This window comes from Cantharellus anzutake, assembly GCF_015039405.1.
Source record: "Cantharellus anzutake strain C23 chromosome Unknown EI90scaffold_145, whole genome shotgun sequence".
Lineage (NCBI taxonomy): Eukaryota > Fungi > Basidiomycota > Agaricomycetes > Cantharellales > Hydnaceae > Cantharellus > Cantharellus anzutake.
Window position 1 is genome coordinate 1 of NW_024067095.1, and position 27,071 is coordinate 27,071.

General features: G+C 48.4%; 9 protein-coding genes across 9 annotated transcripts; 7 read left to right on the forward strand and 2 right to left on the reverse strand.

The window, feature by feature from the left end:
* Positions 1-1,564: 1,564 nt before the first annotated feature.
* On the forward strand, positions 1,565-2,897 carry EI90DRAFT_3177522 (mitochondrial FAD carrier protein; the record flags this gene model as incomplete). The annotated part of the gene is made up of 6 exons (XM_039066352.1): positions 1,565-1,603; positions 1,667-1,908; positions 1,962-2,047; positions 2,104-2,202; positions 2,258-2,436; positions 2,526-2,897. The coding sequence occupies 6 exons, from the start codon at positions 1,565-1,567 to the stop codon at positions 2,820-2,822; spliced, it is 942 nt and encodes a 313-aa protein (XP_038908646.1). The 3' UTR covers positions 2,823-2,897.
* A 2,392-nt stretch (positions 2,898-5,289) lies between these two features.
* On the forward strand, positions 5,290-6,301 carry EI90DRAFT_3089567 (uncharacterized protein; the record flags this gene model as incomplete). The annotated part of the gene is given in 3 exon segments (XM_039062302.1): positions 5,290-5,567; positions 5,633-5,863; positions 5,869-6,301. A coding segment is annotated over 1 exon segment (231 nt), but the record flags the coding sequence as incomplete, so codon positions are not given.
* Positions 6,302-6,970: 669 nt separating this feature from the next.
* EI90DRAFT_3135796 (uncharacterized protein) lies at positions 6,971-8,485 on the forward strand (the record flags this gene model as incomplete). The annotated part of the gene is made up of 10 exons (XM_039064747.1): positions 6,971-7,054; positions 7,121-7,235; positions 7,290-7,344; positions 7,411-7,462; positions 7,533-7,571; positions 7,639-7,799; positions 7,861-7,984; positions 8,052-8,309; positions 8,368-8,406; positions 8,465-8,485. The coding sequence occupies 10 exons, from the start codon at positions 6,971-6,973 to the stop codon at positions 8,483-8,485; spliced, it is 948 nt and encodes a 315-aa protein (XP_038908648.1).
* A 107-nt stretch (positions 8,486-8,592) lies between these two features.
* Positions 8,593-11,052, reverse strand: EI90DRAFT_3089573 (major facilitator superfamily domain-containing protein). Its single transcript, XM_039062303.1, has 15 exons — positions 11,033-11,052; positions 10,938-10,975; positions 10,831-10,873; positions 10,643-10,779; positions 10,533-10,586; positions 10,425-10,464; positions 10,082-10,370; positions 9,941-10,027; positions 9,820-9,887; positions 9,541-9,767; positions 9,394-9,486; positions 9,259-9,347; positions 9,197-9,205; positions 9,058-9,135; positions 8,593-8,980 (listed from the first exon to the last, which is right to left on the reverse strand). Exons 2-15 carry the CDS (start codon positions 10,954-10,956, stop codon positions 8,807-8,809), a joined length of 1,407 nt encoding a protein of 468 aa, XP_038908649.1. The 5' UTR covers positions 10,957-10,975; positions 11,033-11,052; the 3' UTR covers positions 8,593-8,806.
* Positions 11,053-13,758: 2,706 nt separating this feature from the next.
* On the forward strand, positions 13,759-14,104 carry EI90DRAFT_3089578 (uncharacterized protein; the record flags this gene model as incomplete). Its single annotated transcript, XM_039062304.1, has 2 exons — positions 13,759-13,788; positions 13,843-14,104. Exons 1-2 carry the CDS (start codon positions 13,774-13,776, stop codon positions 14,101-14,103), a joined length of 276 nt encoding a protein of 91 aa, XP_038908650.1. The 5' UTR covers positions 13,759-13,773.
* A 645-nt stretch (positions 14,105-14,749) lies between these two features.
* Positions 14,750-15,576, forward strand: EI90DRAFT_417779 (uncharacterized protein). Its single transcript, XM_039067590.1, has 3 exons — positions 14,750-15,126; positions 15,189-15,385; positions 15,505-15,576. The coding sequence occupies exons 1-2, from the start codon at positions 14,861-14,863 to the stop codon at positions 15,250-15,252; spliced, it is 330 nt and encodes a 109-aa protein (XP_038908651.1). The 5' UTR covers positions 14,750-14,860; the 3' UTR covers positions 15,253-15,385; positions 15,505-15,576.
* On the forward strand, positions 15,065-17,367 carry EI90DRAFT_417603 (uncharacterized protein). The gene is made up of 18 exons (XM_039067589.1): positions 15,065-15,076; positions 15,132-15,389; positions 15,505-15,597; positions 15,667-15,687; positions 15,740-15,799; positions 15,858-15,885; positions 15,940-15,991; positions 16,058-16,089; positions 16,149-16,173; positions 16,229-16,240; positions 16,310-16,325; positions 16,377-16,449; positions 16,514-16,584; positions 16,644-16,703; positions 16,757-16,784; positions 16,842-16,886; positions 16,947-16,984; positions 17,063-17,367. Exons 2-18 carry the CDS (start codon positions 15,325-15,327, stop codon positions 17,172-17,174), a joined length of 831 nt encoding a protein of 276 aa, XP_038908652.1. The 5' UTR covers positions 15,065-15,076; positions 15,132-15,324; the 3' UTR covers positions 17,175-17,367.
* A 2,482-nt stretch (positions 17,368-19,849) lies between these two features.
* Positions 19,850-20,447, forward strand: EI90DRAFT_2947895 (uncharacterized protein; the record flags this gene model as incomplete). Its single annotated transcript, XM_039055360.1, has 2 exons — positions 19,850-20,168; positions 20,227-20,447. Coding segments are annotated over 2 exons (540 nt in total), but the record flags the coding sequence as incomplete, so codon positions are not given.
* A 2,044-nt stretch (positions 20,448-22,491) lies between these two features.
* On the reverse strand, positions 22,492-25,353 carry EI90DRAFT_3089590 (uncharacterized protein). Its single transcript, XM_039062305.1, has 9 exons — positions 25,108-25,353; positions 24,795-25,056; positions 24,692-24,731; positions 24,548-24,629; positions 24,434-24,495; positions 24,270-24,378; positions 23,027-24,210; positions 22,849-22,947; positions 22,492-22,760 (listed from the first exon to the last, which is right to left on the reverse strand). The coding sequence occupies exons 1-9, from the start codon at positions 25,169-25,171 to the stop codon at positions 22,542-22,544; spliced, it is 2,121 nt and encodes a 706-aa protein (XP_038908654.1). The 5' UTR covers positions 25,172-25,353; the 3' UTR covers positions 22,492-22,541.
* Between the last annotated feature and the right edge of the window lie 1,718 nt (positions 25,354-27,071).

Below are 27,071 nucleotides of genomic sequence, written 5' to 3' on the forward strand. Positions count from 1 at the left end.
TTCTTCTCCCGCTCTTTGCCCCGACGCCTGTAGCCCCGGTCTCCACATCTAGGTGACGCCGATCCACCTATTGTGGCTCAAGTTCTATCTGGAAAGTAGTGGACTACGTTCCGCAGCAAAACGTCCTCATTGTTAGGCCCAAGGTCTTTACAGAATTCGTGATGAAGAGCTCTATATTCAAAAGGCAGCCAGCGAAGGTCTCGCACAATTTTAGTGCGTGCTTACGTGCGTGATGGGATTCGGAACTTGTAACAGAATGTCGAGAACTTTCCTGGACTTCCTCCACCAGATTTCAGTATCAAGCTGGACAGATCCTATCGCTAGAGCACGGGAGGAGTTCGAGTGACAATCCTCCATTAAAAATATGGAAGTTGGACAAGATGTCGACGCCACTCCACCCTCGGTTCAAGGCCCACTGAAGTCCCTGCTTCTGGGTTCCGAGTGAGCTAAAGAACCAGGTGCGACAACGCTTTCACCCCCCCCCCCTCCCTACCAGCCGGAAACACCCAGTAGTGGACTCAGTTTTCCCAACGATCGGATGAGTTTTTCGCGAAGAGCATGCTGCGCTCGAGGCTCAAAACCAGAGGAATCTGGACGGTTGATCTCACTGATCCTAGGCACGAATCGAAGGGTGGTCGATCTTGTTGCCTTGAAGTCTATGGGACTAATCATACATTCGTAGGGTATGCGAGAATTCTCATGAATTCGGTCATAAGCAGAGCCGTTGGCTCAAATCCTCCCGCACCTGTCTACCTCCCAGCCACTGGGGATCGGGCTAAACCAATTTACTCCCGACTGGAGTTTGAGGTATGACGAATTGTCCTTCGTTGAGTAGTTGTTGGCCTGATGTCCGGACGTTACATGAATCAGACGATCGAGGAAACTGAGAAAGGTGAGGTGAATCGCGAGGGCGTTCGTGAGATGGGACTCGAGGCCCCTGGAATAACCCCAGTTATAAGTGCAAAGTCAACGGCGTCATTGACGTCGATGGAAATAAGCTATGGGTCCCGAGGAACACATGCTTTGATGTCGAGTCTAAGTGTTGTCCACTAGTAAACAACGGAATGAAAACTCAATACACATTCCTGAGCCGTTTGGGTTGCCCCATATGTAGCTCCCATAAAGTCACTGACATGCTATAATATTGAGAATACGAAACATCTACGTGTCAAGATGTATTGCAACCCCTAAGATAATATTGTGTGGACCCCATACGAAACCACGCCATCGAGGGATTCTTGATATATATTCACGCTTGACACCATTATGAAAGCCACAAGTGAGCGGTCCACCCAGCACCACATCGAACGTGGCCACCTTATATTTAATAGTCATGTATGCGCCATGTCCTTGCGCCGCTGGCCCATTGTCGCGGAAGGGCGCAATGCTTGGTGGGCGGTAAATTAGCCATGACAGTCGGAGCCGGCCGGCACGAGAAGTTACAGCACTGCCACCGAAAGGTTTGCTCAATCTTCCTACTCGATCCATACACCTTTGGTACGACCCCAGTACGACCCCAGTTAGGCACATTATCGCCCTTCATTGGGGTAGAGTGTCCAGTGGCATGTCGACGGGTCCTAGTTTTTTCCCAACACCAGCCCTCGTAGGTTAAAAATTTCCAATTTCTGGAGCCTGACTACCTGATGACCTCTGTGCACATCGGCAGGACCATTCGTTCGCCGGGATAACGGCTGGGACCGTCGCAGTTTGCTGCGTGCATCCGCTTGATCTCCTCAAGATCAAATTCCAGGTATCAACGTCGCCACCACCCGGGAATTCTAATCCTTTGAAACAAATATACAACTCCCTTACGGGCATCAAGCGCGACTCTGGGTGGAAGGGTTTATATCGAGGTATTGGTTCCAATGTCGCAGGGAATGCAGCAGGCTGGGGCTTGTATTTCTGGCTGTGAGCAATCGTCGGGTGTCGGTTCCGCGTTTAATTTTGACATTCGCTGTTAGCTACACTATAATAAAGGGTCGATTAGCAACGGACGGCTCAGAGAAGCTCACTTCGGGAGATTATTTGTTAGCATCTGCAGAAGCCAGTTCGCCTGCTCGATCCTTTGCATACTCGTCTCAAAATAATTTTCTTTGCCTCTAGGCGCCATAACAGCGGTGCTTACTAACCCTCTATGGGTGGTGAAAGTTCGAATGTTCACTACACGTGCTGATGCTCCAGATGCATATAGAAGCGTGGCACGTAAGGGCTTATTCAGCCACCAGACAACTCAAACTAATTCCCTTTAAATCTTCAGATGGCTTAACATCAATCGTTCGCACCGAAGGTGTGCGGGGTCTCTATAGAGGGACTTCCTTAGGGCTCTTCGGCGTCAGCTCGGGGGCTCTACAATTCATGGCGTACGAACAGATGAAGAATTTTGCTTTCTACAGAAAACGGCGGAGAATTGAAAGCAAGGCGGAATGTGGAGGGAAGGTGAAGAGAAGCTGGTACGTTTGTCCGAGTTTCACATCTATCAGCGCATCGATGCCGGTCATTTCTTCGACCCATTTACATTTGTACAGTCAAACGCCACATATACATTCGTGTCGGCTGCTGCTAAGCTCCTTGCGCTTGCTTCTACATACCCATACCAAGTCATCCGCTCTCGCTTGCAAAACAACGCTACAAACCACCTCTATCCAAATCTCCGTACCTGCACTCGTAAAACATGGCAGGACGAAGGCTATCGGGGATTTTATAGGGGACTAGGGACGAATCTTATTAGAGTGTTGCTGGAACGTGCGGTCACCTTTGTCGTGTACGAGAATGTCGCATGGTTACTGAGGACAACTGCCATTCGGAGACAACGGGAGAAGTGACATCAGACGAGTAGAATGTGTTCGGCGTGCGCTCCAGATGGTGTATATATACTCATTATGCGAGTACAGACGATGCAAACCGATACGTGCGCGCCCATCAGACGATCGCTGTGATGTCTGAGGATTATGAAGTCAACAATATTCCGCATTTCCAGACAACACTATCTGCGCCATTCATCGCCTGCATGTATTTGGCCTCCTCTTCCTTTCCAGGTCAGAAATTCACGATTGAAAGTGAGAACCTTAGAAATTTGTTCACGGTTCCATGACGTACATAGAATGTCACAAAGTGCATCAGCTGTGAAGTGCTTCCACTTCGCCTGTGTGATGTACTGCCAGAATTCGCAGCATCCGAGGAACCGGCAGTGGGGGGCATCTGGTAATACGATACTGAGCTCATCGATCCAATTATGAGCGGACGGGGACGCGATTTATGGAATTAATGGACAAGGAATAGCCAATGATCATGGACCGTGAACGAAGAAGCCCTCAATGACGATAGTTTTAGCACCTCAGAGGGCCGTGGAAACATAACCCACGCATCTGAAATTCAGCTGAACCGCGCTGAAGGTTGGGATAACAACAGGTGTGATATTGTTGCCCATGTTTGGATGGCAGTCAAAGTAACTCCGATCCTGAGGTACATGCCTGGCGGATTTGACGATTGTTGATGATGATTTCATTTCAAGTACGCCTATATCGGCGTAATATTTTAGTGAACTCGGGTGATAATAGCAACTGTTATAACCGCTACCTCCGGCGCGTGCGCAAGCGCAAACCCTTGCGACGTCGCATTCCACCTCGGATCGCCTCTACCAACCTGGTCCCGCTTCTTCCAGAAATCATCCCAATTGTGATGCATGACTTGGAGCTTGAGAAGAGCGGTCACTTTTTTCGATGGGAGTTTGATGCGGAGAGATTTATGACACATTTGGATGAGGCCGCACAGCAATTGGAACCCTCTCGTCCTTACCTCGTCAATTATGCCATTGGGCTTTGATCACACGACAGCCTGAGATTTATCAGCGTCTAACGGCGAAGCTGATTCATTTACATCGAAATCATTGGCCAACCTTGTGGACTTTCATGGCGATTAAGACCATCTTCGAAGATGGACGACAACAGAAGTGTGTTTCTTTTCTTTTATTTGGTATTATTTGATGTCATCCTCTAGGCAAATATTGGGAAGGTTCGGAATAAGCACACGTATGCTAATTGCTAGTTTGACATTCGTTTGCCGCTTTCCACAGTGTTGTCTCACGAAAGTGAGCCAGGTTCTTTGAGTTTTGTCACGTATCTTAGTTTTATGTAAACGATGCATCTCGTTTCGACTCATTGGATGGTCAAGGTCCCAATATTGAAAAGCTTTGCTCTATCCTTCGCTGGCGGGTATGTGAGTGTGGTCACCCATCAATCTAGTCCACCTATCTTTTGTGAGCAGTTTTCCGAGTGCCAGGTGTTTCACGAAAAGCCAGGGAACATCACAACAGCACAGGATGCGTCTCATGCCCTGTCCTGTTGATGTTCGTCAAAACATTCAACCGTGAGAGATGGCACGCATTATCGCTTCCGGATGCTGACCATCTGGCTCAGGGCAGCCCAAGGCGATCACTCCTTGTGCGTTCCGATAAAGCCCTGCGTCCGACCTTGAACGGGATTGGTTTTGAAGTGCACGGTATCCTGTTGCCAGGGGGATCAAACACCACTCGTCCGACTTGTAATATTTGAAAGAAATTTGCTTTCCTCGGCATCAACTCCATGTAACATTCCGTAGTGTTCTAATGCAGTCAACTTGATGGTGTTTCCCAAGTGAGATCACTAAGACTCCATTTGATGTGAAACTACAGACAGGCGCCTGTATCCCAGGCGTGGCCCAGGATTTCCTGGACCTGGTACTCCTGCTCGGAATCTTCGCCAGATTCGCGTAACTTTCAAATGTTCCAAAGGCGGTACACGCAGCCAATCCCCCGCCCAAACATGTCTAATGTTTCGCGAAAAACGCCCATTATCACAGAATGTCCTCCAAACTTCGGAGGTTAGGTACTCGGGAATTACAAGCCGTGACAAGCAATGCGAGAAGGTCAAAAGGATGTTCGAGGTAGGCGAGGATTTCAATTGGTGTTTCGGATAGTGAGGCCATGAAGTCAAAGGGGTCCTTGTAAAGAGAGGACAAAGTTCAGGCTTCAAGCGGCAACATATTGTATACATGTATTATGTAGCCACTGACAGCCATGTGCTCTAGAAAAGGTCACTGGCCTACTGGTCTGGCAGTTATCGTATACGTACATTTTATTTATGTGGTCTTCCTATCTGCTTCGCAGCTCAGCCCTTGGCAAAGATCTTGTCTGCGCTCACCCCTACAATATCCGCGGCGCAACCTTTATCTAGCACCTTAGCTGCGATCACAAGTCGTCGGCTGCTATTTTATTCGCTACCGATTTGACCCCCAACCGCGTTTGATAACTCGTACGACGTGTCTCTCACGAAATGCTGTTACTATAACGACCAGTTTGTCGCATGTCGCACGAAGATTTTGGATTGAATTGATTTGGTGCCTCCGGCAACTCCCGGAGGCCGTGGGAACAAACTAACGGTCGTTGGTGCCACGTACAGCAGCAGGGTTGACAAACCATCGTAGGTCCAAAATTGATCGCTTTCATGATTGGATCAATCACGGCTGTCGCGATGGCACTTACTAAACATCGTACTTTAAGCTAGGGTTCTCCGAAAACATACGGGATTATTCTAAGTGGACGAAATCTGAGCGGAAAGGCGGCGTCCATTGGCAATGATCGATCGACCCTTCCCAGGGTAACAGATCAAGAAGCAAAACCTGGCAACTCTTTGCGATATTGCAACTTGGCCATATCCAACTACAAATTCCGGCATTATCGCTGGCTCCAATCAATCCAGCCTTTGGAAACAAGCACTCACTCATAAATTGGAGGATGGGCGGTGCCGCTAGATTTGACTTATGCTGTATTAACCATCTGCACGATGACAGATGTCATCCGACAACACAATCTAAAAGATGGCCTTAAAGGGGCTCCAGCACTAAGTCGATACCATCAGGCAAACACCCAGATGGTGAGGACGAGAATGCGAGTAGTTCGGTCCAATCATCATGCGGCAAGAGTTCGAGTTCGAACAATGAAAATGATGAACTAACTTGCGCATGCCCTTCGCTGCACGCTTATAAAGATAATCACCTTGATCGTGATTTTGGTATATTCAGGCCCTCGTCAGGCAGGAGACCCGCAGCTTCGACACAAACTATAGAGTCATGATGAGCTATCGCGCTGGCACATCACGACTCTGTTCTGATAGAGACTGGTGTTACACCTAATCACTTTCCTGACCCAAGGGCAAAAATGGGGCTGCACGAAATCACATAGCCAACCATCAGAGAGTGCAGCCGTTTGGACTCGTCCTACACTCCTGGGTGTGAGTACTACAAAAAATCGCATCCCAGTATGCGTCAGTGTGACCCCTTTGGATTGCATAGAAACACGTCCAGTCCTAAAAGGCACAGCGAGCTAACCAAAAAAAGAGGACAAGTAAGGTAGCCCAGTGATGAAACAGGCATGCGCAACATCAAAGACTCCGCTACGCAGAATCAAGGGCAAACTCCGCAAATATCAGCTCGTGATCAGAACAGATGTTCTTTACTTTCGCATTTTTGATTCTTTGTATATTGAAGCGATGAGGAAGGTAGCCTTATGTAAGTAGCGACTGTTTGCGCTCGGTTCATGGCACTGCGCGCCGTCGAGGTTTATCATTCTGCCGTATTTGCTCGCCCCGATTGCGCCCTCTGCTTCTCTATCTGTTGTTTTTCATATCTGATCAATGACTTTGTGACTGTGGTCGCAGGGTGTACAATTGACCGGCCATATCCAATATATAGATACCGTCCGATTCAACCATTTAGTGATCGAGGCAGCACGTCTTTCCTTTTCGTGACTCCAACTTGTTTTCGTTGAAGGACGCGGCTACTTATAAACCATGGCAATCATCCCAGATGGAACGGCAAGTGCAACATCGTGGAGGGAACGCCTCTCTCATCGGATCTGCGCTGACATGTGCTACAATCCCGTTTCAAACTCCAGTATTACATCAAAAGCCTTTTACCACCAGGAGACGATGCCGTCATGAATTCTACAGGTCACGTAGCAAACGCAGGCTCCATCGGTGTTCATCGATCGTCATTACCCGCGGCGCTACCCTCATTCAAGGTATGTCTTCCCCTTCCGCCTTTGCGGTTCACCAATGTGTTTACAATTGGTTCGGGAATGTTCTAGCATACCATAAGGTTTAGTCAGGACACAGGAGCGTACGCCATTTCCGCACCTCATATATATGACGGTGCATTCGAGAGAACTAGACCGAGCCCTGATCATCCTGATTCCATTTTCTGTGCGTGGGTCCATCCATCACACAGTTCTTCCATTTTGACTTGTGATGATGTAGATGATCAACTGAGCAACTTCAGAGAATGGAAGATCACACATATCACGAACTCCATGTTTAGGTGCCTCCGTTTCCGTTATCAGGCATGCCTTGTACACTGACATATTCACTTCGTAAAAAGCATCTCATTACCGGATGGCAGATTGTGGGAACGGAGACCGTCCGATCGTTTGGTAAGCGCATTGAGATTGGATCAGACATCAAAGCTAATGTGAATGTCCACAATTCGGGGCGTGCTAATAGGTAAATCTTATCAAGACTCCAGTTTCCCAAGCTACAGCAGTATGTGTACGGAAACTGTGGTCTGCAGTGGCGGAAGCTGAGTGGGTTACGTCGACTCCCCTGGTAGTGGACTTTTGAAGATCCGGAAAGGCCGGGTCACCGCATTCCCCCACTTGATGAGCCCAAATATAGCAAGTCAAAGGCAGACATAAATGCAGATGCACAGCGGCGAGCTCAGGACTATCTCAGATCGGGCGGAATAGATCATAGTGCCGAACCTGTCGCTTCGTAAGGGGTTTTTGACTTGTGACCTCAATCAAGGATACGATGAACTCATTAACGGGTTTAGTATGAGACGGATGTTCTTCAAGAACAGGGGGACAGGGGATAGGATCACGTTCGAGAAAGGAGAGCATAATGGAATAGCCGTCTCGAGTTCCGAACCAACTGCAGCGGACTACGATACCCAGGAGGTGCGGTCTCATTATTGTTATTAATGATCCACTCGCTTTCAGTATGCTGAATTTGACTTCGACAAAGTGGGAAGTTGAGCTCGTGGGTGATAATTATCGAATTCGGAATCCTAAGTCAGAGAGATATATCCTGTCCTGGATTTCACCTCCTACAACCGATCTGCCCGTCCAAGCCCTTAGATCATTCCACGGAGACGAAGCGCTTGGAAATGAACTACCAGATAGTCTTTGGGCAATTCGAAAGATTGCCGGAGAGGAATCATACGTACTTCTGGTACCCGATACTACTTTAGCCATTTCTCAGACGGACGACCCTGAGGCTAATGTGAGCCCTGCGTATCGAGATATAGCCCTGACCAGCCCTTAGATAAAACCTTGCGTAGGTTCGCCTCAAATACATAGACGGCGATACATCACAGAAAGTACGTACATCTCCAACAAGTGCTCCCACATGTATACCCATTTTTGTTGACTCGGCAGTGGGAGCTGGTTGATGTGTGATGGAGTTTGGGAGGTTTTCTGTTGCTGCAGGTCACCGGGCAGGTCGATATTGGCGCAGCCCTCGCCTCGGCTCACTTTTCATTTCCTTTCAAGATGGTGATCCTGTACAACATTTTGTTTTCTGCTTCACAATTCATAAATACGAACACAAGGGGCAGTCTGTTGGTTGTTGTCCTGCACGAGGACGGCCATAGAACGCGGTTTTTGTAAACCCGCTGCAGACGAAGAGTTATAGACAATGACGGTGAGATGATTACGAAGAAGTTTGCAAGTAATCCCAACTAGGAGTTCTAGGAAGAGATGAAAGCTGTATAGGGCCATCTACCCCTGTATCGGGGTAGTCCGGCCACTGATATCAGGGATATTATTCTGAGCCGGGTCGGAGCAGTTGGCAGTTGCACCTCTTGCCGCGCGTTTTTGACGCCATCTCATTCCACGCCTCCGTTCAAGAAACATGAGAGGAAGGAGGCACAAGGGAACGCTAACAATGACCATCTAGACCAATTCCCAGGATCAGACGAGACACAGTTCACGACAAGTTCACGAGAAGGGCTTAATATCAGATCACGCACCATCGCTGGGCCCATTCCCACGGCGCGGCGAAGCGGATCGATGATCGCGATAGCAATAGCCCCGATCAGGGAGCGAGTCTGTAATCACCCATCCGGTAAAGTCGGAGTAATCTGCGGCCGTGGTGAATTCCCCACTTACCAGGTAGATCTGTAAGGATGTTCACAAATCACTGGGCTAGAACACAGACATGAGATGCTTACATTGGCGGCAATGGATGCTCCCTCTCCAGGATAGAGATCCATTAACAGCACAGTAATAGACTGGCTCGATGCGACCTGACCAAGGCCCTCTAGAAAATCATCAGAAGCTGCACCTAACAGAGCGGTATGACGTACGGAAGAACTGAAAGATGAGAGGGACAGCAAGATGGACTTTAAAATGTACAGACCATCCATAGGCTACGATGCAGGACCAAAGAACAAGGTCGTCTAGGATGGAAGGGTAAGTGGTTGGCTCGACGATGGCAAAAGCGAGAATATTACAAATCGGAGACGACTTGAGCCTTGCATGTTCAAGAGGGAACCGGAGCATCTCTTCTTCTGACAACGATTTCTTACCATTCTTTATATCTCTCAGTGAATTTGGAAGATGCTCTTCGCGATCGTAACGACGATCCCGCATGTAGCTTGCGAGAGTAGAGTGGAAATCGCGATCGATCAGTCTTCCAGCTATGACACTGCCCACAGCCATTCCAGTACCAAAGGGAAGACTGTTGGAATGTCATGGGTCCTTGGAGTGTAGCCATGGCCATGGTTGCTTACTAGCAAAGACCTGCATCACTCGGACCCAGCCCATATGTATCCTGCATTATGGTCGCGGTGGTGGCCGTCTATAAGAACGATTGTCAATGGGGACGTGACGAAGTCGAAATGGGTTACATACGACTATGTACATATTCATGAAGTTCACTCCATTGAAAAAGAGAAGGATTGATACGTCTTTCTCGAAAAAATAGTGAAGCGTGCGCAGCTATGGGAGGAAGTAAGTACTGAATCCCATGTTGTGAGAGACCTTAAAAGGCACCAGATGAACGGTTTTCTTCTGCTCGACGAACATCTTCCGTTCATGTTCGGCAGCTAACATCAACTCAGTCCATGGTTCCTCCTTGCCACCCCGACAAATCTTCCTGCACATATCCAACAGTGTCATGCTGATCCCGCTTGAAGGAATGCTCCCATTTCCTCGAATGGTTCGCAATGTCTCCGGGAGAAACCAGAAGTGAAGCACAAGACAGCATGCAGTGAAAATTGACAAGAACCAAAAGACTGCTCGCCAGCCAAGGTAACGGTCGATAAACCCTCCTATTACTGGCCTGTTGGAGGTTTTGAGGGAAAAAAATGCATCAGATCGCGAGCTCGCTGCGTACCCCAGGCAAGGCCCTAGCATCGGACCCAAATTCACCATTCCTGAACCGCGCGGCCGAAAACTCTTAATGACCTCGACTTTCAGCCCTATCACTAAATAAATTGCTCACCCATAAACATTCCACGTTCCGAAGTGGCAGCAATGTCACTCACGATCCCGCTCCCTGAAGAGCACAGATGGTGAATATTTTTTGGTGTACTGAGTAGCAGAATGACACACCAAGGGGGATGACAACGGCACCGCCTGATGAGGAAATACACCGCAGTAGCACAAGAAGCCAGTATTTGGGCGTTGGAACTAACGCAAGGCCGACAGATGTAGACACAACGAATGCGAGAGAAGTGAGATAGACAGGCCTGAAGGATGGGTTGATTGTAGAGTTAGAGGGAAAGGGCAGTAATTGATACCTCCTCCCATACACCTCTGCCAACGTTCCCCACAGGATAGGAGCTGTGATCATGAGAAAGTGTCCAGAAATATGCCAGCCGAGAAGTATGGGAAGAAAATGACGCACTTATTCCCTGGAAAATCATATATGCCGTCACAATCAGGCTACACGGAAGCAGTGATAAATAAGATTGACAATAAAGTGAAGAAGAAGAAGCAGACTTTATCTGCTGGGTTGTCTTGTGGAAGGCTCTGACTAATTGAGGGATGGCGATGTAAAAGATATTTCCAGCGAGAGGCGAAATGAGACCAGCATAAGCGGCAAGGAAAACAATAAGCCACTTGTGGTGGCGGGAGAATACCGAGTAAGGTAGGCTTGTGGGGTCGTTGAGCTTGGCAGCTTCAGCACGCCGGATGCTACTCGAACGAGGACATAGATCCACCTGGGAGGCTTCTGTTCCAGGTGTTGAAAGTGACGAATGCAGCAGACGCGCCTCCTTGCCACACATGCTCAAAACAAAGACCAGAGGCAGCTGAGGAGATTAGATGACCAGGCAACGCATGGGTCGACTTTATAACCCTCGCAGCGGGCTTCAGCTTCATGCGCGGGGATAAACTATCAGGGAATGATTTTGAGGGACTTTCTTGGGGAAAGAAAGCAGACGACTGGATAATCCCATCATTATGATACCTTGCATAACCAGGTTATTCAATCCCACTCCACTAAATCAGAATCAATAACGATATTCCAAAAGACCAGGTTCAGTCCTCTCCGAATGTCTTCCACAACCTGCAATAGATCCTTAATGGATCCTGCGGCTTACGATTTTGAACAAGAAAGACCACCTCCAGTTCCCTGAGTGTTCTTAAATGCTTTCAAGTCCAGGAACACCCAAGAGTGCTCCAGGGCTGGGTGACTTTCTGCCAGGTCCGCGGATCCGTCGGATTTAATTGGTGACCGTGATACATGACCGAATTGATCACGTACTCGCGCCACATAAGCATAAGCTTAAGAGTAACTCATTACGCGCATTTCGGGGTTCGGGGGTACAGAACCCTTGAGGGTGGCATGAGCCCTCGGGAGATTGGTCAGGTGCGGAACTCTTCCCACGCCTGACCAGTCTTGTTTCGGTCGACTTCCAATGCACAGTTGTCCCCCAGATTGTCTGAACGCAACCTCCCACCACCGTTGCATCCCATCTCAACCCGGGCCGTTCCCCACTCACCACGGAAATTGTTGTGCAAACGTGTCTATATATAGTGGCGATCCGCTTCCCCGCTGGGACGTTTGCACGCATGTACATGGTCTTTCGCTGAGGCATACCAGGACGAGCACTTTTGCGTGACGTCCACTGTGCATGTTGTGCTGGATGATCGGAAGATAATGGCACAACATAATGAGGCGCAAATTGGCAAGAGCAAGGGATATATATCCGCCTTGATGTCGAAGGAGTTACATCTTCGTTCGGCTCCTAACTACTTGTTCTAGCTCTGCGATTATTATTCCTTCATCGATGTTATTTGGGTAGGTCTTCCCCTTTTTGATCTTGATCTGGGAGAACCCCAGCGATCTGGCCCGCCCATCATACGTTATCTCCGCAAGATATTTTGGACTCCTCCCCCCCCCCCCTTGTGCGGGAAATCCTCGTCCAATAGGCTATCTCACCAATTCGATCTGGTTGGTGTTCATTGGGACAAGGGCTCATAATTACTCGACCATGGCTTGGATAGTTTACTCTGCGCACATGCACTGATTTCGAAAATTAACTGCAAGGGGAAATATGTTACTGTGGAGGGCTCAGTGATAGACCCTCGATAAAGGGAAAGAATTGTGTTCAACAGAAAACTAGATAAGAACGTGTACCCAACTTGGGCGCCAACACACTGCCATGCAGCTGTGTCCGAAGTGGCAAGAATGTCCCTCCACTCGTGACGAACAGCTGAATTCTACCTTACCTTATGGAAATTTACCACTGAGAGGGAAGTAAGACATCCATTGTTGATGCCATAGTGATTTTTCTTCATTAGATGATACTTAGCGCTGCCTGTTGGGGGTCCCGGAGTAAAAGGCACGTCTTAACCTAGGAACTGATCAAACTCGGTAAGAGGTTTCAAAATTGTAGAATCAATCGACTTCTGAGATTCCCCTATTCTGTTAATTGGCATTATGCGAAGCCATTTGGGTCAAATTAAAGCATGAGTGGGGCTTTGTCAAACAGCGAGGCATTTTCATCATCCTCGTTAACAGAAATCTCATCCACGGGATTAAAAGGGTCCTCCGCCCTGCCACATGCCACATCGTGATACTGTGGCTAACACTGGAGGTATATCCATTCTATGCATCGACCCAAGAACTTTGGTCATGTACACACCCTACCACACCCGCAGGCGGTGGTAGACCTCTTAACCTGCCTTCTCTATGTCATACCTCCCCCAGAAGCGCCGCACAGGATTTCGATAGTTAACAGTGCATGCAAGTAATACTGGCTTGCTGACTAGGTACGATTTGCCAAACTTGTTGCAGTGGCAATAGCCAGTCTTTCTCTGTTTCAATACTCCAGTGTTCCAGCATTGTATTGGAATTCAGACTATGTCGCGTTAGACTGCGACAAGAATTACACATGAGTTATAAAGTAAAAGATAGAAATAGTTCTCACCTCAGACTCGAATAAGAGGTCTGAGGGAGAAAAGTCTAAGAATTTCTCTCTTATATACGCGACATTCCTGAGTGGCAACGTCGTCGTACAAAGGGAGTTTTAAGTTGAATAAGAAAGGGCAAAACGCCCCCAACGCCTCAAAGCGCCCCAGAATAACCGCTACGAATAACCGCCACACAACTTCCCGATGTAAACAAAGTTGGTATTCTAATACATTGATCCTCTTGTTTTTTGTAAGCTGTTTCCAACTCTTCTTGTGTACTGAGCCTAAGTATCTCTGTATTCTGCAGCTTCTACTTCGTCCATATGATGTTCATCCTGGTAAGTTACATCTTCAGTGCGGAAGCTTAACTTCGGAGCGTATTATGCTTCTAGCTTAGCCGCTACTTATTGACCGTAACGGGAAGAGCGCTCCCTCTTCCTTTCCATCTGCGAAATGATTTGCCCTTGTTTTACATAACATTCAAACTCAAGGAACGTGGGAGTAATTATATTAACGACAAATCCCACTTCGTTACGATGGCATCAAGAACAATATGGGATCACACTCGCTCAGGAGCACTGCAATATAACATAGGGGAACATAGCAGTTGCCGTTCAGAATGTAACGTGTTACATGTGATCGTGTATCGTTGATGGTCAAAGAATGAAGACATGCATTAATTCATACACGTGCATGGGTTATAGCACTGGTACCGAGCTACCAATGCAAAATGGTTGAAACACATTTACTGGCACTAGCTGTGCGGATTAGCAGTAAGGTACCACCGTGACCCCACATGGACCTTTCCCCCCTAATTTCCTTGGTTGGATTCATTGTTCATGAACGCAGACGTGAGGGCCTAAAAGCCACTTTTCACGACCTCTCTCTCTCTCCCGTAGCTCACTTATCTTGAACTGAGGCGAGATGACATCCTTTGACGCCGTCTTCTACACCGTCTGAATATCTCTCCTCGCGCTTACCCCACTACAATGAATCTAGTTCACTTATCTTGAACTGAGTGAGCGCTTACGTTATGCTAACGCGATTTGCAAGATGGGGTGTTATCGTTGTGGGAGCCGTTGCTGTGGTTGCTTTAGTAGTGGCTGGGATGCTGCCTACCATGTGCATGTGGTTGGGGAAGTCCGGAGCTCGGGATTGAATTGATGGTGGTTGGCGGATCTCAATCATTCATTGGTCTGGATTGAAAATTTCCGATTGAATGTCGCCAGTACCTCTGGTGCGCACATGTCATGCCCTTGGCGCTCGCCGAAGTCTGCGGGTAATAGAAAAAAAACCACCTCATTTCATCTCGTGTTTACTGGCTATTTTCTTGTAGCGACACTATGGACAAGGTACAGTAGTGTATCATGGATCAGAGTAAATGTGGCATGATGTTGTAGTTCCGTGACCATGCATATCTTGGCTATGCTCTTCTCCTACTTCTTCGCTCCCAAATCCTGGGCAGTGCCGGCTTACTGTGCCCGTCTCCAATGGTCCTATCAACATCGGGTGCCCCCGCTGTATAACGTTCACGCTTTCTCGGTTTACCGCGACCGGTCCAATCTCCAAAAAGTGCGACAAGTTCGCAGTCATTGGAAATCATGTTCTTATCATCAATGGGGAGCCGTAAGCCTCAAATATCGTTTCCTCTGCACCAGCCCCCCAATTGGTTCATTGTTAGCTATACTTTCCGAACAGCGCTGTGCGATCATAAGAAGCAACTTACAAAATTATTAAGGGCTACATTCAATCTCCCCAATTACTTATTTCAAAACCACAGAGATGTATATAACGCCATGTAACAAGTCCTCGCAGTTGGCGAGGCACCTCCTTTGCCCATTTCACAGATCGCCTCACCAATACCATCGCCAGAGATGGGTATGTCCCTTCGCGAAAACCTCGTCGGAGGTTTCATTTCTGGGCTTGTGTTCCAAGGCATGTGCGTTATATCGATGGGATTGGCATTCATATTCTCTGTGAATAATAAACATTTCCACCCTTCCACTGTGTTCATGCGCCCGTTCCGCCCACTCCACGTTCTTGCCCTGAAATAGGCTCCTCGGTTCAATTACCATTCAGGTCTTCCTCTATCACCGCAGGTTCCCTGAGGACCCTATCTTTTTGAAACTTGTGGTCGCGTTCTTATGGTGAGCGCTTGCTGATTTGATGACTTACTGTCTGGTGTATGGTCGGCTGACTTCACATTTCATTTGGAGGCTCGTTCTAATATTTCAAGTGTGAGTCAGAAGCTTCATCAGATATATGTTTTGAGGACTGTCCATTTTGCAGGATAGTTTCGATCTGGGCATTCATTTTCCGCTTCAGTCTTCTGGCGAAATCTACAGCATGGTATGCTCTCCCATAAGCTCATTACGGTACTGGTGTGACTTTGCTCCCCTCACAACAGGTATGATACTGTCTATCAGATTTCTGCGGTAAGACCACGATTAGCCCTGGAGTCGGACCGAGTCCACCATATTTTCCACTAGACTATTTGTTCCAGCGTCGTCCAACTTTATTTCGCCCTTCGCCTTTATCGATGTAAGTTGTCTCAATGGTCTCCCTTTCCATTTGTGAACTCCTAATGTTTTCTTGAATTTCGCTCAGTGAGTGAATCAACCTGGCTACCAATGCTGATCGTACGTAGTCACCCGTCCGCCTATTGAATATTTATCGATCTTGGGATCCTCCTCAACAGACCCTCTTGACCCTTGGGCAAGTTGGTGAGTGGACCTAAAAGTACATGTGTTGGAGAGTCTGATGCATATCTTAACCCAGGAACTGGACTTGGTAAGAGGCTGCACGAATTATAGAATCAAACGGCTTCTGAGATTCCCTGTACTCCGCACTTATACACAGCGGTCTGGGCCGAAGCGTAAGTGGAGCTTTTCAAACAGTGACGTATTCTCACCATTCTCATTGACAGAAATATCAATCGCGGTGTTGAGAGCTCGATTCTCCATGAACGCCACCTCGTGACAGTTTGGCTAACACTGGAGGTACGTCCACTCTATGCATGAGCGCAAGAACTTCGCTTATGTATATACCCTATCAAACCCGCAGGCAGCGGAAGACCTCTTGATCGCCTTCGCTATGACATACTTCCTCCAGAAGCGTCGCACAGGGTTTCGGCTGTAAGTGATTTGTCTATTTCGGGTCAAACGAAAAATTCCTGAATGTGCGCTTCCCTCAGGACGGATAGGGTGTTACGAAAATTAACAGTCTATGCCATCAATACTGGCCTGCTGACTAGGTACGATTTATCGAACTTATTGAGAACATCCTTCATCTGTTTCTATAATCCAGTGTTCTGGCGTTGGCCGTCATGTTTGCTGTATGACAATTTTCAGTTCTTCTGATGCACCAGGTAGCCCTGATGACTTTTGGGCAGTTTGTATTCTACGGCTTCCACTACATCCACATGATTTTCATCCTGGTAAGTTACATTTTCATTTCAGTACGGAATTCTAGCTTTACATTGTATTATACTTCTTAGCCGCTCGGAGGTGTCTACACAGCTACCCTTTTGGCAAAGTAGGTATTCCGCCGCGGAGCGATGTGCATTGCGTGTCAATGCGAGATTTCCCGCAAACTGATGACACTCCACATCAGTCTACATTCGCGCTCGAGACTTCGAGAAGAGCTTTCTTGCGGAGAAAACGGGATTTCAATACATATATCCCACCTTCCTTCAAAGGTCAGGCTCGGAGGAATACCTCCATGACCCACTCCGTCACAGCTGATCCAATGCTTTTCACCAGATAGACGACCAGATATGTGTTGCTTAGTGTGTGAATGGTATTATTCGGACGAATACAGGGAGCATCTCCGTCACCGGGCGCGGATTTCTTGCGTCTATCGTAGATGGGGATGGAGGCAGAGCAGTGGGTATATAACATGAATCCGAACCCTCTCTTTTGAGCATGTGTCAGTGAGTCTAGTGATTTGAGGGATGTGGGTTAGTATAATTAAATACAAGAAGAGTTTTCGTCATTGGAGGCCACAGGTGGTCTAGTGGATCAGTAATGTTCTCTCCTTGACGTCACGGTGAGCAGTGGAAGCTGAAGGTTGGTTTGAAAGCAATACATGGAGTTCGATTCAGAATCCAGATTAGTGGGTTTGGTCCATTCCTACATTCCAGTGCATAAGGAGTGGCGTAGTGGGATGCCATGTGGGTGCAGGAATACAGAAGCGTACGATGAAGAAATGTGGAGGCCTCAGAGCTGCGGGAGAAGAGGTCAGACGCAGGATAGAAGATGAAACAGTCACACACAAGCTAAACTGCATAGTATTTGACGTAGACAATAGTGTCTTCCAGGGAAAGCACAAGAGCATATGAGGGAGTTCAGAAAGGCCATAAGCAAGCTCATACATGAGAATGAGGACATCAGAATCGCGTTGAGCTGGTGCCCAGGACACTGCGGGATCGCAGGCAACGAAAGAGCGGACCTAAGTCAGGTCGTACAGGAGAAGTTGGACCGGAAATTGTTCAGCTGCACCATCCAGTTCCATATCAGAGTGCAAAGGGGATTAGAGGGAGCAGACGGCGGGGAAACCGTTCACGTGATATTCCACATTTGACCGGCAAATTCCGGGTTCGCAGTGCGTGCAGTAGCTCAACTGTCTCACTGGGTGTAGCCGGCGCTTATTCTGTCATGATCATGTTGGGCTCATCGTTAGCATCAATGCTCGACTTGAACGTTTTCCAGTTCATTCATAGGGTTGTGAGAGACAACAAGAGCAGTTGCGCGCTTTATCTGAAACCAACCGGTCCCACAACTGAGCGGTCGCTGGTCATACCTCAGTCTGTTTGGAGTTCTACCTGGCTAAAGTGCATTAAAAGGATGGTTTTTGGGGTGAAAGGGCCCCACCAGTATATCCCGCGCTGCACGTTGCATTGGGCGGGTCCGGGACAACGTGTTCTTTTAAACATCCTTGGTACCAACTCTGCTTTACCAACTCACTTCCAAAAGTCCATGTTGAATAGATCTCAGCATGGCCGCCTACCGAGCTGGTAAATTATCTACTGAAAGGTCACGAAATTCCGTGGTTCAACACCGTCCGACTGTTTGCAAAGGGGTTACGCATGTGCTGCGTGACTCCACCATATTCCGTCGCTTTTCTTGAAGCAGAGCCAAATTGGGGAATGTTGCAGATCGTTGGCTTCCTCCGAGCGTATCAACCGCAACAATGGCGCTCCTATTGCGGACGGGCCAGTTTGGTGCCCGAAACGCCCTTCAGAGCTTACATCGGTTGTCATAAATTCGGCACCAGTTCTCGCTGATGCTCCTACACAATCGGAGGTAACTGCTGAGAAGTAGCCGACTCGGCCTGTCATCTCTGGGCCAAAGGGAGCAATGCGTAACCCGCGTGTCCGAAGGGTACAAAGTTACACGTGGGAATGGACAGTAATCCAATTGAGGCAACTATGGTAGGAGAACGGAGTTGGGGCAGGAAGCTGAATGGGAAACTGATAAGAGCCTTGTGCAACTTGTACTGGAGTGACGGTGGAAAGGGCCGATGGCCTGCTTGCCTTCTGCGAAGCAGCAATTAAGGCAGCAGAACTGAGAGCCAAAGGGCTGACTTTTGCGAATGGAATAGCGGACGATGCAGGCAGGCAGTGGAAAACAGGGGATTCCGCTACCGACGGGGATCCCGAGTCTGCAGATCCACGGTGGGGATTCAAAGTCCTAAGTGGCTATCCACCGTGTCCGCTCCATTCCACGCGCCCATGTCAGAGGTTGATTCAAGACAAGCTTCACGATTAGTCTTCGAAATTGTATTGTCAAACACTGATTTCCTCGCTACATTGATAGCGTCCCACTCCAATTGAGTATGCCTCAGGTATCTGGGGGACACGCCGCCCACACCCATGGTTATGCGATTTGTTCGTAAGCTGGATCTGAACCACGGACCACCCACCTTGATTGAAGCGATGTATTCGTCGATTTCAATCGGCAGATAGAGAGCGAAAGAGTCTGATGACAACAGTCAGAGTCATGAGCCTGGAAGGTCTGCAACGTTGAAATAGGTGGGGTCCCAGCCTGTACTGAAGTGGAACGTTGAAACTGGTCCAGTCAGTGTCGTGTGAGAAACTAGCTCGGTTTGGTGCACATTAGGTACGGGAAATGCCGAAACCTCGATTTGGGTTGAGACATTTCAAAAGTCGCGGTAGGACTCAACACTTCACATCACTTATAAGTATTGCAGGTACGTGTTGTGGACATTATCCGAGTCCTCAATCTTTTCACTTCGTGTATTGACGTGGCTTCCACTTGTTCGCTTCGTTCTCGCTGCTTCACCCTTTAGGGTTTGGTCCCTCAAGCAACAACGAGTTTGGTCCCTCAAGGCCCACACCTCCTTCCACTACCCAACGTGACTCTCTTTACCTTAAACAAGATGCCCGCCAACTATCCCGTGCGTAACCTGCCTTCGTCTTTGATGCCTCAGGACTGCCACAACATCCGGCTCCTCCGATTGGTTTCTCTCCCTGTCACGTATGAGATGATCTCGTACATAGCCTGGATCTCCGAGTCAATCGTCTGTGACGGTGACTACTCCTTGCCGACTCCTGAGCCTCCTGGAAGCCCGGAGATCCCCGATTTGGAGGATTTTATAACGCACGTTTGCACTCGATCCAATGTTTACACGGCTACACTCCTTTGCGTTGTCATATATCTCAACAGACTTCGCGCCAGGATGCCCACATTGGCCTCTGGTACGTCATTTTTCTCTCAAGCTTGCACTCGTTTAAATGACTGAGAATATTATTTCAGCTGCTCCGGGAACTCCTCATCGTTTGTTCATAGCATCCCTTATTGTTGCCGCAAAGTATCTGAACGACTGTGCTCCGAAGAACATCCACTGGATGTTTTGCGCCAATAGCCTGTTCGATCTCCGCGAGATTAACTTGATGGAGAAGCAGATGCTTTTCCTCCTCGACTTCAAACTCAGCTTCACTGAAAGGGAGGCACTAATGGATTGGGCACCGCTCCTTGAAGTCCACCAGGACGCTGTGGAAAGTACTTCCGGGTTCCATCGCGCCCTTCAGGCTCGGAAAAAACTTTCCCCAGAGGATGTCGCGGCGGTCAATGCTCTTTCTGCTAAGCTTGCGGCTGAAGAAAAGGCACGAGATAGGGAGACCCGCGAGAAGGCAATGGAACGTGTCACAAGAGGTGTGCGTCAGCGAATGGAGAAGAATGGTTCCGACGTCAGCGTTGCGCTCCCCGAGCCAATCTCTACTGTGTCGAAAGCAAAGCCTCCTCGGTCCTATCAAGTACCGCTCGAGACTTCCATTTCAACTTCAATTTCCACATCCTCATCATCTTCTCGCGCTGGCTCTGGGTCCTCTGCCGCAAGGATCGTCGATGAACCTCCATCTTACACTAATGTGTATATGACTGCATCAGTGCTGGGCAATGTTCTTTCTCGTGGGCCGTCCACTGACTCTGTCTCGTCCTCCCTATCTTCATCGGCCAGTTCTCTAACTGAGGATGCTGGTACATCTTCGTCTTCAGCTGCTTCCTCTTCTGATGAGGAGGACGACTATCCTGATGTTGTTTTGGTGGAACCTTCGCTTCGCATTGAAGAACAGATAGCCTCTTTAGAGAAAACTATGGAGGAACTTTCTGATCAAATGGCTGGACTTGCTGGGATTGGCACGATCGTGGGTCAGAAAGAAAGGTACGGGGAACTAGGTATGCGACCCGTACCTCAGTTACAACCCGCTGCTCGGCCCACCGTCTCGAATCAAAAGAAGCTCCGCTTTGGCATGGGTCGTCGCCGCTCAGACACCGCGACCACTCTTGACCCCAAGGGCTCAAATAACAAGAATACGGATGGCTTCCTCTCTTCCGACTGTCCCCGCCCTAGTCAGCCCTCCTTCGCTTCATCTTCCAGCACCATTACAACCATTCCTTCTAATCGGCTGTCTGTATTTTCTCATCGAAATCATACTCCTTGCCCACCTGTTGTAACTCCCGTGGCAGGTTCCACACCCCAACTTCAACATCATCCCCGTCGCGTAAGTGGGAGGTTGTTCAGCCACAAATCCGCTTCGTCAAATGGGCTCGCGGCTCCTGCGAGTACATCAGCACTTCGCCAAAGTGTTCTTCATTCTCGCGCGGGGTGTGCCCACTCACCTTCTGGGTTTTCGAAGCAAGAGAAAAGTTCTGTTCGTAACCTTCCTGCTCCAAAGTCTCTCGGATTCTCTGCGTCGCTGAGGAACCTCTTGGTGGCCGTATCATCCGGTGCCTAGTATCACTATCAGATTGGCCAGTGATCCCACTGGAGCAGTCATATTAACGAAGCATGTTCATAGCACACGTCATTCCTTCAATTTCCTCATTCCCCATCCTTCGGACGAGTCCTGTCCTTCACGGGACTCTATAGCCTAGACAAACTAATTTCATTTTTTTCCCTGCCTCATTAGACTGTGACATTCGTAATTCGTTTTAGACCTGTCTCCCTAGACGTTCCATAGATTCTTGTTTTTTTTTTCTTCTTTCTTGGTTTCGCTTCCTCTTGCATGCCCCGCTTTCTTCATTTTTATTCCAATCGTGACTTACTCTGATCCCTCTTCCATAATTTCGCTTTACCATTGTCATATTCATCGCATCCCGGCCCAACACCTTAGAACAATGACACTGTACATCGTTTAGACACATCACCAGCTGCACATTTTCGTTTACATTCGTCCAGATCCCACCATTCTGTTCATCTGCCACTGTATCGTTTGTCGATTTGCATTATCTCTGCCACCCTTGACTGGATCAATATATAACACGACTGGTGATGGTTCTCACTCAAAGGTTCACAAGACGGTAGTTCATAATTACGTTTGACTCGGAAAGCCCTGGGTAATAGCTTAGCTGACATCAGAGTAACATCCGCTCCATGGCTCAAGATCGACGCTGTATATATAAAAACTGAGGGGGCAATCATTCCAGGCCCACGGGGAAAGGGATAATATCCCGGTTGGGGTTCCGTATTCGAGCGACTTCCAATCCAAATTCTAATTCAAGTATCGTCCCGTAAGGGATGCTCAGTTATTTATTTTTTGGAGGGATTCTGATACAACGAGCGAAATAGTCTAATCCTCCTGTTTCATGATGTAAACTTGGGCCAGTAGAACCGAACACCCAATAATCATGGCGCAAGCAACGATAGGAGCGTTTATCCTAGCGAAATCTTTCTGTTTGAGATGAATGTGTTTCTGAGCGAGGATCGAGCGCCAGAGAAGTCCTGCGAGCGAGGCGGAGAAGGATAGTGAGAACGCGCCGTAGTTGGAGGATAAAGCTAGGGCATATATCTGATAGGGGGGGTGGGGGGTGGGGAGTGATCATTAATTAGTGTATAATAAAATATGAGAATGGAGGGAAGAGTCTAGCCGAACGTACAGCTGCGTCACGGGTCCGGAGGGAGGGTGTGTAGGTCGAGTCCCATTGCTGAAGAACACGAGCAAGAAGTATAGTGGCACCAATGTTAGTTCCCGCAACCTGTATCCCAATTTTTTTGAAAAAGAGCGATGGACATCGTTTTCGTGATTTGATACACCTTGAGACAGAGCGGACGCACATTACAAGCGATGACTCCGATGAATCCCATACCACCTACAGCGCCCACGGTTCCAGTTTTACGTACCCATGTTTCCCACCATTTAACGAGAACTCCAACCCAGCCGTTGGATGCGAGACCTTGTACGAGGATGAACATCGAGAATGCGAAGGGAAGTAAAGAGAGTGGGAGACGGGTGATCGTCGTTACCGGTGTTGGAAAATCGCGGGAGATTTTTGATGTTGCTGAGCGAAAGAAGGTGATGAGTGTATAGTGTGGTTTTTGTGCCGCTTCGACTTCTAACGTTGAAGGAACGGTTGGGTGCGATGTGGATCTAGGGAATAACCTGGGGCGATTCTTGTTCTTGTTTGAAGTGTCCAAAGCTGTCGTTGCTGGAGGGTACGAGATAAGCCCACGGTCTAGTTCGTTGTTGTTGTTATCCAGAGCCACGGAAGATGGAGGTTCATCGATGGGTTCGGAAGAAGTGAGTACTGCTGCTTCGTCAAGCCCTGTGAGAGTTTGCTCAGCCGGAACTGTATGTGGCAAGGATGAGGTGCTCGCAAAGGATGGATGGAACTTTTGAGGGTTTCCCGACAAGATGGTTCCAATTGCCACCGTAGGCGCCCGAGGTCGGTCAAGGGCATCCATCTCGACTGATTCGTGGTTGCCAGGCCTATGTCCATCCACGCTGTGAGCTTCGTCTCCTATCGCAGCCTTGGCCTGAGCTGGTCTACTAGATCGCCAATCGTGCAGCACATCCCGGACGAACATGAGAACGGCGGCTGGCACAGTGATCGCGTAGACTCCTACTCCAACATGGGCAGCGCTGGTTGCCAAGAGTGCCACAAGAGTAACTCCAAGAGTAAGGAGCCCAAAAAAGGCTCCACCAGGATCGATAAGTAGCATGCGAGAAGGATCGTTGTTGTTCGTTGCCCCCGAAACTCCCGATATAGACGTGCTACTTATGAACGTATCAATGTGGATAGATTTTGGGAGCAAAGATGCCGGGGTTCTTGAATCCCTATCCTTTCTCATGGATGAATAGTCGGGGAACTTGATGAAAAATGCCAAGAGACAAGGAAATAATAGTGCAGCGGTTAGGAACACTGGAACGATAACATTCGCTGTGTAGATGATGAAGGAAATACCGAAAGCACCTGAAAGAACGAGGTTTGTTGGGTTGGAGGATACAAGCACTGCTGAGGCTGCAGAACGAGAGGATTTAGGCTTCAGAGAATGTTGTGGAAGTGTGAACAACACGCACCGATGTTCACGATTGCAAATTGGGAGTAAATCCAGGCAGTGGGATCATCGATTCCGGCCGTACGTGTCATGTAAGCCAGAAATGCTGTTCCTGATAAGATGACGGGATCCTAATGGAGAAAAGGCTTTTATGAATGCTGAACTGAAGGAGAATCAAAAACCGACATTCCCAACGACGACTCCCGAGGTAAAGAAAAAGATGTATAGCAGGAAGTAAAGTAAGCGACCTCCATAGTAGCGGATGAGCATAGTAAAGCATTGATAATTTACTTGTTTTACCTTTGGAGCCACCGTTCTTCAGTACCCAAAATGCTAAGAAACGGAGTAGGCCAGTGGAATCCAGAGATATTGATATGTAAGCCTGGATGACATCATTTATGAATTCGCCCAGTGACATCTTCGCGACTTCAATTTCTCACGTACGAGCGAGATGAAGAGTGCCATGACGTCAATAGGTTTAACTCTTGAAGAGGCTCAGGATCAGAATTGAAAAACGAGGAACTTGGTAGGTGTACATTAAACATACCCGTCAGATCCCAACACGCCATCTCTGACTTCCCGGCCCGTTATGGATCCAGTCGAAAGCAGAACAAGGACCGCCAACAATGGTGCAGTTGAATGATCGATAGGAATGGCGAATTCGAGCGACGCAGAAGCTGTACGGTGCTCATTCGCAGCGGATGGTTTTCCCGGTATTATGCGTGACTTGGTGAGGAATGTCTCCAGAGGACGTACAATGACGGCGGGAAGGGTACATCGGATTGTGAACGGAATCACCACCAGGACGTCTTGAGAGATGTTTTGTGCTGAGAGTAAAGAGCTGTCTGCTTGGAACTCACTGGCAAACAGGAAGATGACCAAAGAAACGATGCTCTTAAAATTATCGACACTCTCTGGTGTCATTTTTACTCCCTTGTTCCGATTCGTTCAACCACAAGGGTATGTCGGATTATGGGACTCGGGAGAATTTGGAGAGTGCAGCAGGACTAGTGCATGCACTCTTTCGTGTGGGAGGTCTGAATCATCGTTTTACAAGCAACACCAAGTGGGGCTCAGCTTGGCAAGATCTTGGCGCATTCACTTCGTCAGCGCTTACATAAGCCATCCCCAACACTGTCACCTCCACGCTGCAATATAAGGAGCGGCGTGCCAACCGTAGGTAGGCGTAGTCGATCCGTTTCAGTTGACATCCTAAGCATCAATGAGACAATAACCTGTGCACATCGGAGATTTGTCGGTCACAGGAGTAGCGACTGCACGCGCTGACGGGTCCGGTGCAGTACATACACACGAACATGACGAGCACTTCTGTTAACCTAGAGTGCGTTGTTGGAATATCAACAATCGGTTCCGACGACGGAGTGGCGAGGACGGTGTTGATTGTTGGTGGCGGAAGTGAAGTTTTGGGGCACGTCTTTTGAACCCCATTTTTCTTCTTTATGCGACGGGCTCGCCACTGGTGTAGTTCGCGTATAAGAAGGGAGTTTTTTGGACTCCCTCTCCCTCAGATCTCTAACACGAGTCTGAGGTGAGATAGACTTTATTATTCTTTACAAAAATTGTCTAACTGTTGGCGCAGACACTTACGCGCCATAGGTACATACAATTTATAGATCTCTAACACGAGTCTGAGACACTTACGCACCATAGCCTTATATTTAAAAGGTTATGAGCCCAGAGATGGCCAACTCAAACGATAATACCAAAAGCGTTCATAACATTGAAAAGTTGAAGAACGATGGAAAGAACTATCGGATTTGGTCCATCCGCTGCCGCATGGTGCTCATAGACAGAGGTCTCTGGAGCGTTGTAAACCCTAAGGCAACAACCTCTAATCGCCCCACTCCTATCTCTACTTCTGCTGCTGCTCCACAATCCCCCACGGCTTCGGCTTCACAAACTCCTGCTGCTCTGCAAACGTCTACAGCTCCCTCTCCGGATCCTACCCAAGTTTGGGATGAAAAGGATGAGAGAGCACTAGCACAGATCTGTCTCACGCTTGAAGAAAACCCGCTTAACATTGCCGAAGACAAGAAAAGCGCAAAAGAGGCTTGGGTAGCGTTAGAGAAGCGCTTTGTCGGACAAGGGGCTCTGGATGCCTCGGACCTGGCTTATGATCTACACCACATCAAACTGGATGACTCCAAACCTTTGGAGCCTCAGATCAATCAGATGCGGATACTGCGCCAACAACTGGATTCACTCGGTGACACTATAACAGATGCAAAATTTGCGCTGATTATCGCCAAAGCTCTTCCACCTGCGTATAAACCACTCAAGACTATAGCTATAGCCAATACTCAGGATGCATCGACACTAGCTTGTGAAACCCTCATAGGCCAGATCATCAGAGAAGAAAAATCTATTAAAAGCGAGGAGGCCGAGACAGCCGCACTACTTGTTAAATCCGCGAAACTACCGGAGAAAGGCAACAAACTAGCAGGAAAGAAGTCCCAGAAGGGTAAAGACCGCCCACGTTGCACTAATCCAAAGTGTAACAAAATAGGCCACACATTTGAACAGTGTTGGGCCGAAGGGGGCGGATCTGAGGGACAACGTCCGTCAAAGTCCAGCAATGGACAGTCCAAGAAACCCTCCAAGGACAACAAGAAGGAAGCTAAAGTGGATGTTCTCCTGGCTGGAGAACATGCTGCAGTTGCAAAACATGGTCCTACTCAGATATCTGAGTGGGTTGTGGACTCCGGTGCATCATCGCACATGTGCGCACACCGCGAGTGGTTCTCATTCTTTACATCTCTCAATCCTCCCCATCCCATTTACCTTGGTGATAAACGCGTCTTGA

Bases quoted from the DNA above. Each gene is read 5' to 3' on its own strand.
- EI90DRAFT_3089590 (XM_039062305.1), bottom strand. From the start codon at position 25,171: ATGACACCAGAGAGTGTCGATAATTTTAAGAGCATCGTTTCTTTGGTC. The intron at 24,496-24,547 runs GTAAAACAAGTA...GCTACTATGGAG, and splicing joins GAAGAACGGTGGCTCCAAAG to GTCGCTTACTTTACTTCCTG. The intron at 22,761-22,848 runs GTACGTTCGGCT...CCCCCCTATCAG, and splicing joins TCCGGACCCGTGACGCAGCT to ATATATGCCCTAGCTTTATC.
- EI90DRAFT_3089573 (XM_039062303.1), bottom strand. The intron at 10,780-10,830 runs GTATCAATTACT...CCCATCCTTCAG, and splicing joins GCAGAGGTGTATGGGAGGAG to GCCTGTCTATCTCACTTCTC. The intron at 9,348-9,393 runs GTACGTCATACC...ATGATTTTCTAG, and splicing joins TCTCATCTTTCAGTTCTTCC to AGGGCCTTGGTCAGGTCGCA.
- EI90DRAFT_417603 (XM_039067589.1), top strand. From the start codon at position 15,325: ATGGGTATGTCCCTTCGCGAAAACCTCGTCGGAGGTTTCATTTCTGGG. The intron at 16,090-16,148 runs GTACGTAGTCAC...CCTCCTCAACAG, and splicing joins CCTGGCTACCAATGCTGATC to ACCCTCTTGACCCTTGGGCA. The intron at 16,450-16,513 runs GTACGTCCACTC...TCAAACCCGCAG, and splicing joins CAGTTTGGCTAACACTGGAG to GCAGCGGAAGACCTCTTGAT.
- EI90DRAFT_417779 (XM_039067590.1), top strand. From the start codon at position 14,861: ATGCATATCTTGGCTATGCTCTTCTCCTACTTCTTCGCTCCCAAATCC. The intron at 15,127-15,188 runs GTTAGCTATACT...AAAATTATTAAG, and splicing joins AGCCCCCCAATTGGTTCATT to GGCTACATTCAATCTCCCCA.